Source organism: Solanum pennellii, chromosome 8 (genome assembly GCF_001406875.1).
Source record: "Solanum pennellii chromosome 8, SPENNV200".
Lineage (NCBI taxonomy): Eukaryota > Viridiplantae > Streptophyta > Magnoliopsida > Solanales > Solanaceae > Solanum > Solanum pennellii.
In genome coordinates, this window is record NC_028644.1 from 68,191,707 (window position 1) to 68,212,183 (window position 20,477).

A 20,477-nucleotide genomic window follows, 5' to 3' on the forward strand; every position below is an offset into this window, starting at 1 on the left:
CCTTAGGAGTTTCATAGGTTGCAAAGGGAGTTACATAGGTTACATAAGTTACAATGGGAGTTACATATGTTACATAGGTTACAAAGGGAGTTACATATGTTACATAGGTTACAAAGGGAGTAATGGAGGAATTAAGAATGAAATACATTGATGGATAACCAATGCTAATGGATGATGTAGAAGTCATCCATTCCAATGTTCATTCTTATAACTCCAAAATAAAGCAATTTAATATGTTAAATATTAATATTAAAATGCTAATAACCTAACATAAACTACTAAAATCCTATGTTTTCCTTGTAGAGCGAATAATTTGTTCTCGAAATAATGCTTCATCATCGAAATGAAATACACACAAAAAAACAAAAACCTTCCTTCTTGGTAGTGTGAAGTTTGCTCATATTAGAAATAACAATGTCTACCACTAAAGTGAATTGAATGTAACTAAGAGCATCTCACTCGCAAATATTTACATTCTTACCATTAGCCAAAATGGTTCTACTAGTCTATAATAGCTTTACAAAACTGAAGCTTGAGATCAACTTGTAAATGTATAGAAGAGAGAGTCACTTACAATGCCGCAGCCATGTGCTGACTTGAATGTTCCATACTAGTGGTAACTGAACCGAGCTCTTTGCTAACTCAACACCCAATACATCAACATTTTTTGCTCGGTCCCAACGTGGTTTTGGCGGAGAAGAGTTTGTCCAACCACTGAAACCCAGTCCAGATATGATTATAGAAGCTTCAGAGATTGACCAAATAAAATAATATTTCCACCGGGCAGTAAAGCCAGCCATATATTGGTAACCCAGTCGTTTGAAGAAACCCCATTCGTGGTATACTGGATCAGTGAACCTGGAAAGTGGGAACTGAGGCACCAGATAGAGATACAACCCCATACATATAGCAGCTTGAAGAAGAGCCCTTAAAGTTGATCCAAAAGGTGAGGGTTTTCCTTTCTCTGAAGGTTTCCATATCTGAAAGGAGGAATAAATGAGTTTATTATATGAACTATTTTTGATGAAATAGTTGCAACAGAATTCAAAGTGAATAAAACAATACAATGATGATATTAGCTTACTCCTTTTCTTTCAGTCCATTCAAGGTAATCCTTCATTTCATACACTGGACCTGCAAAATGACTTCCACAACAGAGACAGAAACCAATGTACTCAATTAATGATGGCAACTCTAGCAAACGATTTTTCTTCTGAGCCTCACGCAAATCCTCCTCCTTCAACAATCCATCTTGGTAATTAATCACAGATGAAATTATTTTCAGTGTTATCACCATTAAAGCTCCTACAAATTTGGAGGAAAAAAATAAGATTAATTTTGGATTAGCTAGAAATCTAGAAACAAGAGAAGTGAACTTTGTAATTTTGAGTAGTCTACCAATAACAATAAAATTGAACGACATGAAAATACACCATTCGGAAATAAAGTCAAATAACAAAATGGCCATTGCTCTAGGATGATCTAATTTTTTCATCTATTTAAAAATTAAAATGATATTTTGTGAATTCTTTAGTTTATAATACGACATGTTATCTATTCCAATTAGTTTCCCTCTCATTGAATCAAGAGCATTTTCATCAATGTTGTAAATTTTGAGATTGTCCAAATCAAACATTTGATATGAGAGTTATTGAGATGTTTCACAAAAGGTTGACTTTATTTCTAAAAACTGGAAGGCAGGTGTAGTGATTGACCCATAAATCTGAGTTGGTTCTCTAACTAAGTAAATTTCCAGTTGATTCAGAATGCATTTGTTGGTTTGTATCAAAATATAGGGATTGAACACATTAATGAAATAGGGGCATGATTCTTATGCATTACTAAAACATTCAACAGAAAAAGAGGCAAGGCCAACGATCGAGCCAGTGCTTACCTGTAGCATCGATTCCTCCCTCTTTCCATGCATCCCCACTCATGTAGTATACATGGCTGCAAGTTGTACCAAAAAACTGTCAAATATCTTAAGGAAATTGAGAGGTTTCTGTCATAGAGTAATTTGGGTTTGAGGTGGGGAGGAGGGGAAATCGAGTCGTCAGATTTTAAGAGTCTTTCCATACAGGAATCACAAAACAAAAAGGAACCATCAAAAGCATCTAAGCCAATGGAGACACCTATCACAAAGTGTACTTTTTATCCGTAGCTTTGCATATTAGCATACCTCCATTTTATATGAGAAAGCTTCCTTGAAAATTGTATGATTTGAATCAATTTACAAAGAACCATCCCTCACATTTAGATGAACTTGCAATATAATCCCAATGTCAACAACATACTAATCCAAGATGAGTACTAAAACAACTAGGTAAAATATAATCAGGGTACAAAACCTGAAATCTAAACTCAAACGTCGAACTTTTGACACGCGAATCCAAAAGTTTCACACTTGCCAAATTTTAAATTCTATTATTTCAAGTTTACCAACCAACAAAGCCAACCCCAACAAAGAACACACATAGTAGGAATTAGGATCTTTTCCTATTAATAACGGTCTAGTGTGCACCTAGACTAATTCGTTGACCATCCTATTACCAAAGACGGATCCAGAATTTTAATTCTATGGGTTCATGACTCGCATCCAACAACTGAACCATTCACCTTATTTAAGTTATGGATTCATAACTCAATATTTTGTACAATTTCAATGGTATTATACAAATAAATCCAGGTCTAGACAAAAAGTTATGGCACCGAAAGGGCTAGACCCCTGCCTATTACAACTCATCAACAAAATTGCTGAGTAAGCCTGTCGACTGTCTCCAATGTATCCACTTAGTTTAGAAAAGATGGACTCACAATACAGGGTCGTTCGGTTGGATGGATTAAAAAACACTATCTCAGTACACAATCTGTGTTCGGTTGGCATTAACTAGTAGTAGAATTATACCTTAATCTACTATACTGAACAAAAATGGGATACTTAACACCTTAATCTTTGTATGAACAATCCATGAATCAGCATAACTAGTAAATAGTAACTTCTTTTGTAAATAATCGTAGTGTCTGAGCTAACTTGCACGCCGCTCAACTATCCCACAAGTATATACTACCTCCCACCAACATAAGTAAAAGATAACTCTATCCATCAAGGTTGACCTTAGGTGTTTAGTCCACTTTATTGACCACTAGGTGCAACCACTAAGTAGTAACTTCTTTTTGCAAATAATCATGGTGTCTCAATCAGCTTGCACACAACTCAACTAGTCTCACATGATACCTGCTACCTTCCACCAACACACGTACCGGATAACTCTATTAAGCAAGCTTGACCTTACCGTGTTTAGTCCACTTCATTGACCGCAAGGTGTGACCGGTAAGTAGTAAACTTATCGAGAAAAAAAACAATCTTTACATAACTAGTATGTGAACCAAACAACCCCAATATAGTGGAAAGTCCAGGTGAGATCTAACTGTGATTTGGGGAGTTCAAAATAAATTTTAAAAAAGAGAGCTTTATGAGTTCCTATATAAATCAAGGATCTCGAAATCAATGAAATTCAAAGAGAGAACATAATGTACCATCCAATAAGATAACCAAAAGCAGCTACATAAGTGATGATCCCGCAGTAACGACGACAGAGAACCATAGAAGCATAACCCAGAAGCATAGGCCCAAAGAAGTGAAGATTTGACGAGAACCCAAACGACAAGTACGACAGCACAGCGCCGGTAACGGCTGCGTATAGGTGTCTACCGGTGGCGCTAGGTACAAAACGGTGTAGGAAGCTGACCGGAATTGTGGCAATGAAACAGAGCAAGAAACGGAGCACCGGCACCGATACTCCGATGGCCGGTGCCATTGATTCTAACTCCGGCAAGCCCATATTGGATCAAAATCTGAGTTAGAATCGGGTTGGTTGAACAAATTATACCTGTACAAGTTATTCTGAATCTAGATTGCAGGGCCAGGGCCTGGAAAATTTGATATTGAAGAAGACGCTGAACAAACTTAAAAGAGACAAGTGACTCAACGAAACAAAATACAAATAAATATTCCCTCCCTTCGTTGAGTTTTCGAGATTTAATTTGACTAACTTTTTAAGAAGATGAACTAACTTTTAAAAGTAAATTATTGTAATTGTGTTAATTTATGGGATCCACATGGATATTAATGCATTGATGGAGTATTTCACCCCTAATCACACGTTTCGAATTTGAATTTTAAATAAACAGAAAATTTTATTGACAGTGTCACCTCCAAATAGTTCAAAGAAATTTCTCTATTTCAGAAACTAAATGTTTAGACACATTTTAATTTGAAATACTATAACTCTTGTTAGATTTTGATGTGGTTAAATGAGTCCACATACATATATCTTATAATATATATATGTGATTAAAATTAATTGTAAGTTGTTTGTTTTAGATATGTTTACCTTTTTTCTCATTTCGTTTGTCTCTCTTTCTATTTTAGTGTATTAAAAAAAACATAAAAAATTCTTAGTTATTGAGAAGGAAGTATGGATAAAATTAATAAATATGATAGGAATGTATTTATGTATAGTAAGATAGTTTTTTTTAATTAATTAATTTATTTTATCTACATAAAATATGTTGTAGTCAAATTCATAATTTTAAAATATCATTGATAAAATCAATCAAATATACACATTAATTATGAATAATTTTCATATAATTTTTAAATATTTAATTTGCTATTATTTTGTGATGGAGAAACCAAGGTACCTAGGTATGATCGACTGGAAATTAATAGTGCATTTAATTGTTTTCCCTATCCACTACCAAACTTCTAGGTGGTAGCAAAAGCTTGTTTGGTTTAAAGATGGTTATTTTTCTTAATTGTAATGCCAATAATATTATAATTTTGATATAATTTTATTTTAAATTTTAATTTTGATATAAGTAATTTTAAAAAAGTAATATTATAATTCTATTCAATTAAACATGAAAAAAGTTTATTATAAAATTAATTTTGAGATCAATTATCTTTTTATCCCTCATATTAAATGGGTCTTAAAAAATATGACATGAAAACTAAGCAGCTCAATTTTGATGTTTCCTCTCGTTCATCATACTTGTCATTTATTTAAATTAAAAAATAGATGTTATTTTAAAATTTTAAAATATAATTAATTATTTATTTTTCATCATTTTTATGCTTACCAATAAATGTGAAGAGAAATTAATATAATGGAAACGGAAGTAGTATTATTGTATTAAATTAAGATAAAAAGTTAATTAGGATAAAATTTATTCTTTTATCAATATTCAGGAATAAAATGAATAAAAGATTTATAATTTATCCAACTATCAAATATGATATTACCTATATAAAATCTAATACGTAACTTACCTCTTAACTAACTATCATATGTTGATACACAAATTTTTAATTTTTTTTTTACAAAATGAAATGATTATTCAAGACACAATCACTAATTTCAATTATCATTTCATTTCAACTTCAACAAGCTTTTTTTTTTTTTTTTTTTTGCTTTTCACATTTCAACTGAATTTATGTTGGAACACCTAATAAAAGTGTGGCCCATATTTTTTAGGCCCATTTTATAACATAGGTTAACGTGTGTTCCATCTACAACTTAGCCCAGCTACACATCTATAATAGTGCAGGTTTATTAATTATTTATTGAGCATAAAAGAGAAGTAATTTTTAGTGAAATCAAAGGATTTTTCACTCCTATTTAAATCAATTACGCCTCTTGTCTCAACGTATGTGACACTTTTTTTAAAAAAAATTAATTAAAAAAATAAAAAAGTTTAATTTAAATTGTATTGTCTTAGGTAGAGACTAGTGGTATTTTAGTAGGTAAACTAGGAATAATATCTATACTTTGATAATCTGTTTGAGCAAAGTTTCGAAAATTATTCTATTCTCATAAGTGTTCACTTTCAAAAATATTTTTTAAAATATTACGTAAACGCTTATTTTCTCTCCAAAACTTAGTAAAACACTTAGTTTTTTCTAATAAGGTGATGAAAATCTCATTAACGACTACCAAAAATAGTGTTGAAGGTGGAGAATACTTATTATACAAGACAACGAAATGTCATTCTAATCATGGTTAGTAAACACTTATTTTCTCTATAAAACTTAGTCAAACAATTCATTTTTTCTAATAAGGTGATGAAAATCGCATTAACGTCTACCAAAAATAGTGTTAAAGGTGGAGAGTACTTACTATACGAGACAGCGAAATGTCATTCTAATCAAGGTCATTAAAGCTAGCAGAAGCTCACTATATTAACTGTGTAGAGTCATCAAGGTCATTAAAGCAAGTCTAAGCTCACTATATTAACTGTGTAGAGTCCCGAAAATGCACGCAGACCTTACCCTGGTTCCCGAAAAACCCTCTGCTCAAATAACACTTTGCTAAAATTAAAAGTGCAAAGAATGTATCCAATGTAACAGATCCATTAACTCAGTACAATGAATGGATAAAAAGTTCCCATTGTTCACATTTACACAGATTGCCTCAGTCTAATATATAATTATCCCTTAATACTAACCACCCAGAAAAACTATGGATAGCACTAGAACTACAACTCCTGGGGCTCGTTTGGTTAGAAACGAGTTATTCCACGATTGTTATCTCCTGCGATTTTATCCTAACCAAATATGGAATAAACTCATCCTAAAATTGATCTCGGGATTAGTTATATCCCTTACCCCTCCTACCAAACGAGCCTTCTTCAGCAACAGGTAATCAGCAAATCAAAAACTCTGCTTCAACCTCTCTGTAAACTCTACTGGACATATCAGTACAGAATCTACACATAATCCACCTTTAGTATGTGTACAATCTATCTGAGTCAACGAATATTTAACTTTCATGGGTTCTACTGAACCCGTAGCAACAAAGTCACCTACATGGTGGTACTTCCATATTCCAGGTTCGTTCAAGTAGCATTGGGTTGTAGCTTGTTGACCATCTGATGTCGACAGCTGAAACCGCACCGGTTTCCTATCCCAACCATGAACATGCTCGGAGTTGCAGACTCGTCGTCCAAATCTCCAAGAGGCACGTCCTACTTGTAGTCTGAAGAATATGCTATAGGACCCAACGGGGAATGGGAAATCAACCTCTCCATCAACTTCGAACCACCAGATCTGCTGGAGATATGCAACAGACTTGAATCTGCATGGATGGAAAGGAGAAGAAATTAGTATGTGTTATGTCTGAGGACGTACTAGCTTGTTATCGATACATGAATATAGCAACAAAACCGAAAGCTGCTCAATCATGTGGACCAACAATTAGTTATGGATGAAACTTGAACATTTTGCAAAAGTCCGAGCAACATGACTCGAGAACCATCAAATAACAAGCTAAAAAGTAATGCTGAACCATGGTGGGTTTGTTGAACCATGTAATCTATCCAGACATTGCATAAACAACAATATAACCGATGAAATGGGAAACAACAATCCTATCAAAGGATCAGATCACAAGGATAATACTACTGCAAAAAAACATGAATTTTGCTCATTTGCATATAAAACACCAATTAATCATAGACATTGCAATGTCAAATTAAAAGCTACATTAAGCAACTCCACTTCATATACTTGGAACCTAAGTTGTTCGGACTCTCCAAAAATACAGACAGGTAGGTGTGTCGGATCCTCCAAAAGTAATAGCATACTTTTGAAGGAAGAACAACAACAATCTTGAAGAGTACGAGCAACATAGATTGAAGCCGTATTCTTAACAAACAAGTTGACTCGCGTTGGAAAGGGGGTTTCTATTGAAGAAAATGCCCCAAATGAACGAACATTCGGAGTTCATAAGCCAATCTAATAACACATACATCAATAACCACACAAATACAAAAACATCCAATTTACTGTAAAAAAACATCACAAACAAGAAAATCTCGAACTCTCACCTTGATTCATCAGTTTCAATCCGACTCCAATATCTCCTATCATCGATGCCCGTTATCACCAAGCCACTTGAAGATATAGACATACAAACTCTTCCAGTTTTCTTATCTAACCAAACTTTCTGCACATATCCCACAAAACAAATAAAACCATCAAACTCAATTTCCAAACCTCAAACAACTAATGAGCATTTAGATTACAACTCAAATTTAATATACTACCACTTTAACAACAATTCCTCAACACCAAACCAAACTAGTACAAATTTACTAGAAAACCGTATATGAATTTTCATTTTCAGCAAAAAAAAAAATAAAAAAAATTAGGGATCTACACACAAATAGCTGACAAATTTACTGTTTACTAGTTCTGCCTGTATACAATATTATGCCTGGATTATACATATAATATACCTCCTTTACACAAATTAAGAGCCTTGATGAAAATTCCAATATCTATAAAGGAAGATTTAAGCATAAGAGGGATAAAAGCTGTACCTTTGAGCCACCATCAAAAGAATTAGGTCGACAAAGCTTAGCATAAATATCTCTTTTACATAAATTAGCCGGAAAATTTCGATCAGCAAAGACCCTTTGAATAATAGAGGTGTAATTCATGGGTAACTTTGATTCCCACACAAAATCAGCAGAAGAAGCGCCTCTAAAAGCCCTATTAAGCATAGATAATTTACAGATCTGAGGCGGGTCCATGTATACAAGAACTGAAGCTACACAACTTTCCGGCAAATCACCAAGACTTGGGTGAGTTTGCTGTGTAACAGTAGATGAAAACTGAGGAATCAACACAGATAACGAAGAACCCATGATGGGTTTTCAGTAAGAATTAGAAAAAAAAATCTCAAATTCTTCAGTCCAGAAAATGAAATTGAACACTTGTGATATGGGTATTAAAGAGAAGAACACAGACAAAAAATACAGCTGGAGACTGGATATATATATATATATATATATGTATTTGGACGGTGACAGGGGGTGGGGTGGGGGGTGTATAGATTAGGGGAGTATCTAGTAGTAATTAGTTTAGATTTTTTTAAAAAAGTTCGCTTAAATTTTAATACCTTGTATTATTGCATAATAATAGTTGGATTAGATTGAATAAGTTTGATATTTTCTCCGTCTTCGTTTTATATTAGTTGATCACTTTTATTAATATAAATATTAAAATATTATAAATAAAAGGATAATTTTATTAATTCGTCCTTTAAAAAATTCTTTGAACTTTATAAATAACTGTGACATTTTCAAAAATAAAATAATTACATAAATAATTTTAAAAATCTATTAATATTTTTATAATTTAATAAAATGATCAACTAAATATGAAATAACTATTTTAATAGAGAATAAAAGGAGTAAATTGAAAAATGAAACGGATAATTAATACACCGGATGATTTGATGAATCATATGATAAAATTTGACTAAGTATTAGCAAAGATAAGGAGTATAAATTACTAATGGTATTTGTTATCTCATTCAGTCTAGATTTATGTAATATTTTTTAGAGTTAAAGTTTAGAAATTTACGCAAATAAATTAGGATAAATAGATTATTTGGTTATAAGTATTGCTTTTTTTTTAAAAAAAAAAAGTGATATTTTTAGAATAAATTTTATTTATCGACACAAATAGTTAATCATAAATAAATTAGGCGATTGAGGACAAAGCTAAATGTTATTATTTCATCTATCTAAATATTAAAAATATATTTAAAAAAATGCTTTATTGGATTTTTATTCTTTATTATTAAAAGATTGTGCAATAGATAAATTATTTTCTTTTTAATTATTGTTTCATTATTTTATAAAAAATATTGATTGTAATATGAAAAATAATAATTTATTTACGTGAAGCAATATTGGAAAAATTGTGTACATGAAGATTTTTTTAAATAAATATATGAAAAGATTTGTGTACGTCAAGGAAGGGTTATTAGTAAGGGTTAATAATAAAGTAATTTTTTTTTTGAAAGAGACAATATTATATATGACAATTAATTCTATTATATAATTTAAAATTTGGGAAGTACGTAAGGAGTAGTAACAGAAATATTATCTATATAGTTGAGGCCATAAATTAAAGATTTAAAGTACCAAATTAGTGGATAATAAAACACTAATCAGATGCTTACTGCTAGTGATATAATAATTGATCGTATTAATACACTTTCCATCACATATATTGTGCATCACACGTCTATAAATTGCATTATGATCAAGTTCATTGCTTTTTATTATTATTATTTAAATGGTCGGTCACTAATTTGCCATTTTTATAAAGATGTTAGTTGATAAACATTTCTATTAATCTTATAATATAATAATAGACAAAATAAAAACACAACATAATCATTAATTTGCATTATTACTTTTGTCCAAAATAGCTTTTTCACAATATATGAGTTGTTTTTTTTCATTGTTTTATTTTATGTTCATACGCTTTCGGTCGGGTAGGCATAATTTGGATATATTAATAACGATCCGATAGAATGATAAGAATTTATTTATTTTTTATTAGAAGTTTTCGATTTTAGTTTTTTAATTTATGGAACTTATTTCTTGTAGGAACTTACTTTATTTCTTTTTAAGAGGATTGAGCTAGATAAAGCTGATATGTTCATTCAAATTATTTTTAATGAAAAAATACATTTTTTTTATATATGATAAAAAAATTAAATATACACATAATATACGTTAAATTTTTTATTTTTCTTCATATATTTATTTCTTTATATTTTAAATTCTAATTTCGACTCCCCCTCTGGATATGATTTTATTATCTTTGAACTTGTTAAATACCATGTCTTGATGCTTCTATTGCGAAGAATTTCTAATTATAGTCTCACTACTTATTTTACTTATTATATATACAACTATTATCTTATTTGCGTGATAATAAAAAATGATGATATTATCGAAGCACGTAATTTAATATATTCATATTTTATCGGAAGAAGAAAACAATTAATCTATGGACATAAAACACAAAAGAAAAGAAAAAAGGAACTATGGTAAAAAATTTGAAATAAAAAAGAAAATGGAACTAATTTTTATTTAACTTAAGTCGTAGTTTTTTAAAAAAAATATAAAAAAAAATCTATTATTCTATCAATCTAATATTAATATAAAGTCCACTCTAGTATGAAACCGTGATCCTGTTGAAAACAACTACGTATATTATTTTTATATTATAAACGAAAAAATACGTATAGAAATTAAATCAATGTTCCGTTTACGTATTAAAGTCTTACAACAAAATATAAAATATTATACTAGGTTACATGGACAATTAAATATTTAAATGGGGTCTATTGTATTTATTTATTAATTATTTTAATATTTGGAAGTAATACGTGGCAAATCAATAATAGGATGTATTTAGCCACCTCTACGTGTGTATGAGTCAGAAGCAAACTAGATAACAGCTCATTATATATTGTGCCACGTGGCTTATGGTCAGTGTGATTGGGGAATTAATAAGACTATTGAAAAATATTATAATTTTCCCTTACTGCTAACTCAATATAAAAATAATAAATGAATTAAATATACGTATTGTCATTAAATTATTTATTAAGCAAGTTGAATGGATAAAAAGTGTATTTACTTTCGTGACTTAAATCTTCAATCTACTATTATGATAATTCGTCTAAAAATAATTAATTTTACCAAAATTAAGATGTTCAGCAATATATTTAAGATTTGAATATGATAGATATTTTCATGTGAATCGGTGATCACGAGGATTCAAATCTTCAATGGGGAGAGAGGTTAAATTTATTATCCAATCATAATATATTTTGTTAATGAATTTCCTAAGTCATAGTTTTAAATATTTATTAGATTCTTTTAAATATAAATACAAAATATTCATAAAGATTATCAATTTTTTTTTAAATTATCGCCTAACAATTAATACTCTAGATTTATCCTTTACAGTTTTGTTGGTGATCACGAGGATTCGAATCTTCAATCAAGAAGGATATAGAACTTAACACGTTTTTTTGTCACTAGACAGTTAATACGTTTAACTTAGTGATCACGAGGATTCGAATCCTCAATCAAGAAGGACATGGAACTTAACACGTTTTCTTTGCTACTAGACAGTTAATACTCTTAACTTACTTATCACGAGGATTGGAATCCTCAGTCAAAAAAGACATAAAACTTAACACATTTCTTTTGTTACTAGACAGTTAATACTCTTAACTTAGTGATCACGAGAATTTGAATCCTCAATCAAAAATGACATAAAACTTAACACGTATCTTTGCCACTAAACCGTTAATATTCTTGATTTAGTAATCACGAGAATTCAAATCTTAAATCACGAAATAGATAAAACTTATTACATTATTTTGTCACTAGATTAATATCACGCTTTGTTTATGAATCTCCAATTCACTTCCTGTACACTCACTAAACATTTTAATATAAATACATAATATATGATAAAGAAAATATAATTTTTCTTTTAAAAATTATCACCTAATAGTTAAAATCCTGATTTCACCCTTAAAGGTTTTGTTTAGGTTCAAAATTCTTCTAATAAATTATTAAGATATAATTAAAAATCCTTTTGTCTTTATTATTTATTAATCAAAAGAAGATACCAAAATTTGTACATTTAAAATATGAGTTAGGAAATTGCCACCCTTTTTGTATTTGTATGTGATCATGACATAAATTTGGTTGAGACTAGCTATAGCTACTTTTTTTTATCACTTGTTTTTGTCGGAAATCAATTTCCTCAAATAATATGGAATTAATGTAAATATGACAATATAGTATAATGTTTTAAAATTATAACTCATTTGTATTATTCAAAAAATGACATGATAATTAGAATAATTAATTGTTTGAAAAATACTTCCTCCATCCATAATTGTTTAGCACGTATACTAAAAATAAATGTTCAAGATTAATAATCAATTTAAACAATTAAAAAAAATTAGTCATTTTTTTCAATTCTACCCTTAATAATTACTCCATTTTGTTTAATTAAAAAGTAATGTAGAATTTTTATATTTTTGATATATTAGAATTATATTAATCAAAGTACACACTGTATTAAATTTTCTTTGACGAAAATGCTTGACTTTATCTTAACAAACAATTGTGGACTAAAATCTATATCTCTAATTAAATATATTATTTTACTTATCAAAACACATAAAAAAAGGAAATCATTTTTATTATTTAGGAAAATATTAAATATACTATGTTTACTTATCAAAACACATTAAAAAAAAAGAAATCATTTTTATTATTTAGGAAAATATTTTCTATAAAATAAAATCCATGAAAATATATTTTTTTTGTACACCAAACACACCATTGAGTTTCAAAATTGAAATTAAATACTTCTAATTAATAAGTTTTTGAAAAAATTAAATTTGAAGTTGAAATAATAGACCAAATCTTCAAATGCTATTATTTCAAATTATCACATTCATTTTTATTTCAAAATTTGTTTATCATTACAAGTGGATGAAAATTTATGAAATAAAATGTGGATGACAAAGAAATTAGTAGGCAAGATAAAATCAAATCTAGCAAGTTGCATAATTTTTATTTATTTAAGGACCATAAATAATAAGTAATACAGTTAGGAAGATATGAGAAAAAAAGGAAAAAATGTATTTGTCACATCACCAAATTAATATCTTTTTGTATCTCAACTAACATCATGCCCAAAAAAATTAATCACATGCATGAGCATGACCACAAATTGAAGTAACATTTAGGACCCACAAAATCATAATTAGGTATGTTAATCAATATGATAATTAATTATGTGAAAAGGAACATAAATTATACATTTTCTAGAGTTTTCGACTCCTTATAATCGTTGTGATCCATATGATAATATATAAGTACGTGGACTAATACGATACGTAGCTATTCGTTTTGTTAAGAAAATACGCAATAAAAAATAAATTCATGTACGCTTATATTTGGGATAGTATGATATTCTAACCAACTCTAATATTTTCATCCATGCTCAGATTCAAGTTGATTAAAGCGTGAATTGAAAATTCAAACAAAGCATGAACCCGACTTTGATGTTATATGTTATAAAATATTTTGCTAGTAATAATATTGATCATTTTAGGCTTAGACCAGCAAGACTTTAAAACGCATCACTAGGGATGTAAGGTATGCCTATTTATATATCGACATATCTTTAATATTTTTGCTGATGAGGGCCCCTCGTAAGCTGGATACTTGCAACATATATGTATATGTACTATAACGGACAGTGAGAACTCTGATAAAGAATACCTGAATCCAAATGTACGAAGGTAGAACAAATAAGATTATAAGCTCTTTATACGTTTTGAACATCAATTTCTCTTTTCTTTGAATTAACTTTAGGTGATGAATTAGATCAAAATTCTAAGATAATAAGTGTTTTACCGTAATATGAAACTTATTTAAACAAATTTTTGATCAAATTTAAATATTATATCAAATTATTTTAATATAAATTTAAATTTAATCAAATTTCAATATGATTATTTCGAACACCGAGGCACGTGGAAAATGTTATATTCCATTGGCATCCTTGTCATACACAACTGGGAGTGATGGGGAAACATAGTACGTAACATACAGTGGCTAATAATTAATTCTATATTCTTTATTCTTAATAATTTGTGATTCGAATACTTTCCACGCAATAATATTTAAAAAGTTATTCCAATGCCCAGCGAATACGACAGAAATTGAATAAAATTGTCTTATAAATAATTTACTATGATAGTAACAACAATTTACTGTTTGATTTCTTTCTGTAAAAAGGAGAATATCTTTTTCTTTTTTTTCTAAAGAGAGAAAAATTAAAATAAACTGTGGTTGTTGACACAGTTGATTGAATTATTTAGGATGTGGAAAACGTGGTTTTGTTACAACCATAGTTTATAGAATTATTCTCTAGCATGTGTATAACAATTTACTATCAAAAGTAAAATAAGTTACCTATATACCACCGATATAATTACGGTGCAGTGATGAGATTACTCAACTCTTAATCAAAGATTTCGAATTTAAGCTTCGCGTACGATAAATCTTGTTGGAGCACCATCCCAAATAAGTTTTATAGTGCATAATCCGAATTTAATCGAGATTCTGATAGGTTCGCAAAGAAGTTACTTATATACCATGCATCATGAGGGGGGGAAAAGGAATATACCTACAATGAGAGTTGTGCCCTCGTTTGTTATGTTTTGTTGAATTTGTTAAAATAAATGCGTTTTTATTATATATTTTTTACTACTTAAGGTTTGAACTCAGAATTTCTAATTAAAAATAAGAAGAATCTCGTTCATTTTCTCACAATCTTTGATGATGTTATATATGAGTGACAAAATTAGTCAATAAAATGTGATTTGCTCAATCTATTTAAATCTAAACATATCATGTCATGATTCATTATTTAACTTATTGTGATCCAACTTATTTCAGCTCAAATAACTCTATCCTTCCGAAAAAGTCTTCATCTATTAATTTAATTAGCCTATTAAAAACCTCTAATTATATATGTTGGTTGGCAAGGAGAAAGGGAAAGAAAGCTACCTAAAACAAATTGTGAAAAACAAATAAACATAATTAGGGAAGACCAATGAAATAGCCAAAAAAGTGTAACACAATTATTATTGATTTGAGATTACATGTCTATATTTTCAATTTTGGTCCAACCAACTACAAAAATATCTTGTGATAGACAAAAAATCTTCATTCAAATCATTTTGGCCTTTTCACACTAAAGTCCTTCCTTTAATTTCTTATATTTTGAAAAATTGGACAAAAGAGAAAAAATAACACTAAACTTAGTAATTGTGACACCATCTTAATTTGTTATCCAACAACATTATTAAAGAAGTAAGAAAGATTAAACTATATCGTTTAATATATCGATCCTAGCAAAAATCTAATGCACCGAGTATTACAGATTTTTCTTATTTATGTAAAATAAAAGGTTAATTTTAAAACACAACAGTTAAGAATCAAGATTAAAGATGACGAATATACACATATGCTCGATATTATTTACGTACCATTTTCGTGCCGGATTATTTGCGTTTACTTATCTTTTTAGACTACTTTTGAAAAAAAAAAAAAGGTTCACTATATTCTCAATAGGATAAATTTGCATCTAAAAGCAAATAGGATGATTCTTTTTTGAGACAAAATTTAATCCACACAAAAGGGCTATTTTATGCAATTTTTGTGTTAGCTAGCTATATTGACCATTTTATTAAGATGTAAAATGTTAGCCCAGCAATAGTTAGTGAAGTCAGCCCAATTAAACAATGTTTTGGCCCTTATCTGGTCTATTAATGGGCCTAGTTAGATGCTATGTTAGAAGTTGTTTCTGATGGAGGTTCGATTCACCAACAAATAATAAGATAAGTAGGAGAAAAAACGTACAAATACTACTATCGATTAACTATCTATAATATACTCATCTCTAAAGTCATGTTCGCTTTAAGTTGCATGATATTCAAATTCTGTTTAATCATCCTTTTCAATACTTCTACAACTTACCTCTGATCTCGATCGCTTCTCATACCTATCATAACCAACTTTTTATGTCTTCTCGCATCTGGACATCTATTTTTTCACAAACTTAAATTATTTCAGCCTTTATTTTTTATTCTACTAAAAAAAATCATTATCTCGAATATCTTCGTTCTTAATTTTATCTCTCGCATAGAATATCTACTACACATCCATCTTCCTTTTCGACAATTCCATTACAAACAATCACTTTATAAAATTTACCTTCATGAATCTAAAGTTATACGCATGAAATATATTAAAGTTAAAATACGATAAAAATGATCGATTTTTATTTATTTTTTCATACAAATACCCTAAAGTTCTAAGTAATTCAAATTTAGCATAAAAGTTTTTTTTTTGTGATATCCTCTCTATTATTGGCCTAAAAAGTTGTTCTTCCTCAGCAATGAGCTCTTCATCAACCTTTTTCCTCACCAACCCCTTTTCATCGGTTTCGGGTTCTACTCATCTCCGCCGTTCATTCAACAATGTTAGGTACGGCTGCGGCGGCGGCGTTAGAATCGCCGCTAGCCTTAATGTGGAAGTGCAGGCACCGGATTTGAGCAAAGAGGTGATGGATGAATCTAACAAGGTTTTTGTGGGTACATATGCTAGGGTTCCATTGGTTTTGTCGAGTGGCAAAGGGTGTAAACTGTATGATATTGAAGGGCGAGAGTATTTGGATTTGACCTCTGGTATAGCTGTGAATGCACTTGGACATGGTGATTCTGATTGGATTAGGGCAGTTACTGAACAAGCTAATGTCTTAACTCATGTCAGCAATCTTTACTATACTCTCCCTCAGGTCAGCTCTTATTTTGTAGAGTATCTGTTTATTATAAATTTCATTTGGGAATCATTGTGCACAGGGATTTAAAAAGGGGATTTTGAAAAATAGTTTCTTTAGTGATAATACAAGTTTTATTCTCTCTTTTTTGGGAGTTTTATAGTGAATAGGGATTAAAAAAAGAGTCTTTTTCAGCTTTTTACTGGTATTTTTGGAGGAAAACGTGATAAAATAGAGTGGATGGATATGAATGATCATGTAGGAAAGCATGAGACTAATTCTACGGGATACTTGTCACCTCCCACCAGCAACAGGTATGTGTGCGGCCTATGTTGCTCTGACTCTTCAAAAGATGCCAATGGGTCGTGTTGGATCCTCCAAAAGTAGTGCATTTTTGAAGGATCCGACACGGGTGCAGCAACATTTTAGGAGAGCCTGTGCAACATAGTGGTATTGGATAACTCTGTCCCCCAAGGCTAGAACAGATGGAAAGAAATCGCTTTGTGTTTTTTGTCGGGATTTAACCTAGGACCTTGTGATGCTTAACTCACTTCATTAGCCACTAGGCTACACTCTTTGGTACTTGTTGTTTTGGTTTCTTATGTAGTCAGAATGAGGACAGGGGATATTACTCAATTCTATTTAATGTTCAAGTTTTCTAGTTCTTGTTAGAATGTGTAGTCTTTGAATAGAAGTTTAATGGTTCTGGGTTGAAACGAAAAGGAAATAGCAGTATCATATTGTGGATTCATTTTGTGCAACTGATGGTTGTGTAAGTTTCTTTGTTTCTGCATTTTTTTGGGAGATGTTGGCGAGAGCGGTCTTATTTAGGGGCGGAGCTATAGAAGAATTTACGGGTTCAGCAGAACCGAGTAGCTCAAAACCTTATACTATGTGTGTTATGGTATTCACTATATATATATATATGTGTGTGTGTAAATTTAATTTATCAAAAACCCAGTGTAAGGCTGTAAGCTACATTTTTTAGAATGCAGAATCTGTAAACTCAAAATTTTGGCTTCGGCTCTGGTCTTATTTAGTCGAGCGTTCCTGAACATGTTTGTTCTTCTATGTCTATTACTTGATATATCAACTTAGTTACCTTCTTAACTGCAACTTTGTATTTGATTAAATATTATGGCTTAAGGGGCATCTTTTCTCCTCCATCTGCAAAAGGATCTTTGAATATAATAATAACATAGTTTTCTATTATTTCGTACAGCTGGAGCTTGCAAAACGCCTTGTTGCTAATTCTTTTGCAGACCGTGTTTTCTTGTCAAACTCTGGAACAGAAGCAAATGAAGCTGCAATTAAATTTGCAAGGAAGTTTCAGAGATTTTCTCATCCCGATGAGAAGCAGCCTCCTGTGGAGTTTATTGCCTTCTCCAATTGCTTCCATGGAAGGACCATGGGTGCAGTTGCTTTGACAAGCAAAGAATATTACAGGTCACCTTTTGAGCCTGTAATGCCAGGAGTTACTTTCCTGGAGTATGGTAATGTTCAAGCAGCAAAAGAACTAATACAGAGTGGTAAAATAGCTGCTGTATTTGTCGAACCAATCCAGGGTGAAGGTGGCATATATAGTGCAACACAAGAATTTTTACAAGCACTGAGGACTGCCTGTGATAGTGCAGGTTCTCTCCTTGTCTTTGATGAGGTAAGAAACTTTACAGATTACATTGCTACCACTTTAGTACATTAAGCTTATGTCTCATCTGACATGTGTAACAAACCCTTATATTGATGAAAATTACATAAACATACAAGCAGTTAACTTGACCAATAGTGCATGTTTTTGTAAAGTAATACATTGTATTAATTTCGTAAGGTAATTTCTCTAGGATTCATCAAAAGAAAACATATGAAAATGTTAGTTTGCATAGTGAAATGGATAGAAAAATTCAGCATTTTGCACTTGGGTCATTTGGTTGAGAAATAAGTTATGAAGGGATTGTACTGGTTAACATTATTTCAATGATGAATAGTGGTTCCCAATTACTTCACAAGGAAAAAGCTTACTGCTCTTGTTGTTTTATGTATACTCAATGAAATATGAACATTATCTACTTGTAAAATAAAGTCTAGAAGTTATAAATATGACGGCTTCTTGGTTTGTTAACACTCTCTCTTCCAACTGTGATACTGATCATTCTGGAATAAATTGGATGGAATGAGTCAACGCACGATACCATACTGAATATTTTACTTGTATTTTCTTTTATTAGGTTCAATGTGGCCTAGGAAGAACTGGTCATCTTTGGGCGCACGAAGCTTATGGCATATACCCAGATATAATGACTCTTGCAAAGCCTCTTGCAGGAGGTCTACCTATTGGGGCAGTGTTGGTAACTGAAAGAGTTGCTGGTGCCATCAATTATGGGGATCACGGTAGCACCTTTGCTGGCGGTCCCCTTGTTTGCAACGCTGCAGTTGCTGTGCTGGACAAGATCTCCGGACCAGGTTTCCTTGCCAGTGTCGCAAAGAAAGGTCAAGATTTCAAGGAATTGCTTGTTAACAAATTAGGAGGGAACTCACATGTGAGAGACGTACGAGGTGTGGGGCTTATTATTGGGATCGACCTTGATGTACCTGCATCTCCGCTGGTTGAAGCATGCCAACAATCTGGCCTTCTTGTATTGACAGCAGGGAAAGGAAATGTTGTGAGGCTTGTACCACCATTGACCATCACCGAGCAAGAATTGGACCATGCAGCTGAGATCTTATTCAATTGTTTACCTGTACTAGATAAGACCGCCAATAACTAGGCTCAAGTACTCAAGAAAGGGTTTGTTGCATGTTCACTTCTATGGGGAGCTTCACAGGATCATATGCATTTGCTCATGGAGATCACTTTCATGAGAAGTAACACAATTTATTTGTACGTACAATTTAAGGTATCGTCTTCTATGAAGCTCTTGTCGTACCTGATTGTGTCATTCTGTTGGCTGAAGATTCATTTAGGAGCAAACTGGCTATCAGAAATACACAGTTGATCTTATTTAGATTTTTCCTGTAGAAGTGAACAATCAGTTTTTAAGTTTTAGATGTATCGTCAATTTGCACCAGCTGAATCGAAATAATGGATGCTGTCCTCTGTAATAACATTATATCCATCTTTCTGAAATGTAGAACTTATCTATGTAATCTTGTATGACTCATGAACAGAAGTCTTGTACTTCAAGTGATTAGTGTTGCCTCGCTTTAGATAGGGTAAGAATACGAT

At 31.0% G+C, this 20,477-nt stretch overlaps 3 protein-coding genes across 3 annotated transcripts in view; 1 reads left to right on the forward strand and 2 right to left on the reverse strand.

The window, feature by feature from the left end:
* LOC107026684 (lysophospholipid acyltransferase 1-like) overlaps positions 1 to 4,039 on the reverse strand; it is a 10,838-nt gene extending 6,799 nt beyond the window's left edge. The window contains exons 1-4 of the mRNA XM_015227750.2: positions 3,538 to 4,039; positions 1,895 to 1,950; positions 1,085 to 1,305; positions 575 to 980 (exon numbers count right to left, since the gene is read on the reverse strand). Coding sequence (XP_015083236.1) covers positions 575 to 980; positions 1,085 to 1,305; positions 1,895 to 1,950; positions 3,538 to 3,842 — 988 coding nt within the window. The 5' untranslated portion in view covers positions 3,843 to 4,039. The remainder of the gene's footprint in view (positions 1 to 574; positions 981 to 1,084; positions 1,306 to 1,894; positions 1,951 to 3,537) is intronic.
* Positions 4,040 to 6,355: 2,316 nt separating this feature from the next.
* Positions 6,356 to 8,821, reverse strand: LOC107026696 (F-box protein PP2-A13-like). The gene is made up of 3 exons (XM_015227767.2): positions 8,383 to 8,821; positions 7,888 to 8,006; positions 6,356 to 7,136 (listed from the first exon to the last, which is right to left on the reverse strand). Exons 1-3 carry the CDS (start codon positions 8,707 to 8,709, stop codon positions 6,713 to 6,715), a joined length of 870 nt encoding a protein of 289 aa, XP_015083253.1. The 5' UTR covers positions 8,710 to 8,821; the 3' UTR covers positions 6,356 to 6,712.
* Positions 8,822 to 16,443: 7,622 nt separating this feature from the next.
* LOC107028629 (acetylornithine aminotransferase, mitochondrial) lies at positions 16,444 to 20,439 on the forward strand. The gene is made up of 3 exons (XM_015229771.2): positions 16,444 to 17,272; positions 18,477 to 18,911; positions 19,480 to 20,439. Exons 1-3 carry the CDS (start codon positions 16,874 to 16,876, stop codon positions 20,017 to 20,019), a joined length of 1,374 nt encoding a protein of 457 aa, XP_015085257.1. The 5' UTR covers positions 16,444 to 16,873; the 3' UTR covers positions 20,020 to 20,439.
* The last annotated feature ends 38 nt before the right edge of the window (positions 20,440 to 20,477 follow it).

Coding starts and splice junctions, on each gene's coding strand:
- LOC107026696 (XM_015227767.2), bottom strand. CDS start 8,709: ATGGGTTCTTCGTTATCTGTGTTGATTCCTCAGTTTTCATCTACTGTT. Junction 8,007..8,382: donor CTTTTGATGGTGGCTCAAAG/GTACAGCTTTTA, acceptor GGATATGTGCAG/AAAGTTTGGTTAGATAAGAA. Junction 7,137..7,887: donor ATTGAAACTGATGAATCAAG/GTGAGAGTTCGA, acceptor CCATCCATGCAG/ATTCAAGTCTGTTGCATATC.
- LOC107028629 (XM_015229771.2), top strand. CDS start 16,874: ATGAGCTCTTCATCAACCTTTTTCCTCACCAACCCCTTTTCATCGGTT. Junction 17,273..18,476: donor TTTACTATACTCTCCCTCAG/GTCAGCTCTTAT, acceptor TATTTCGTACAG/CTGGAGCTTGCAAAACGCCT. Junction 18,912..19,479: donor CTCTCCTTGTCTTTGATGAG/GTAAGAAACTTT, acceptor TTCTTTTATTAG/GTTCAATGTGGCCTAGGAAG.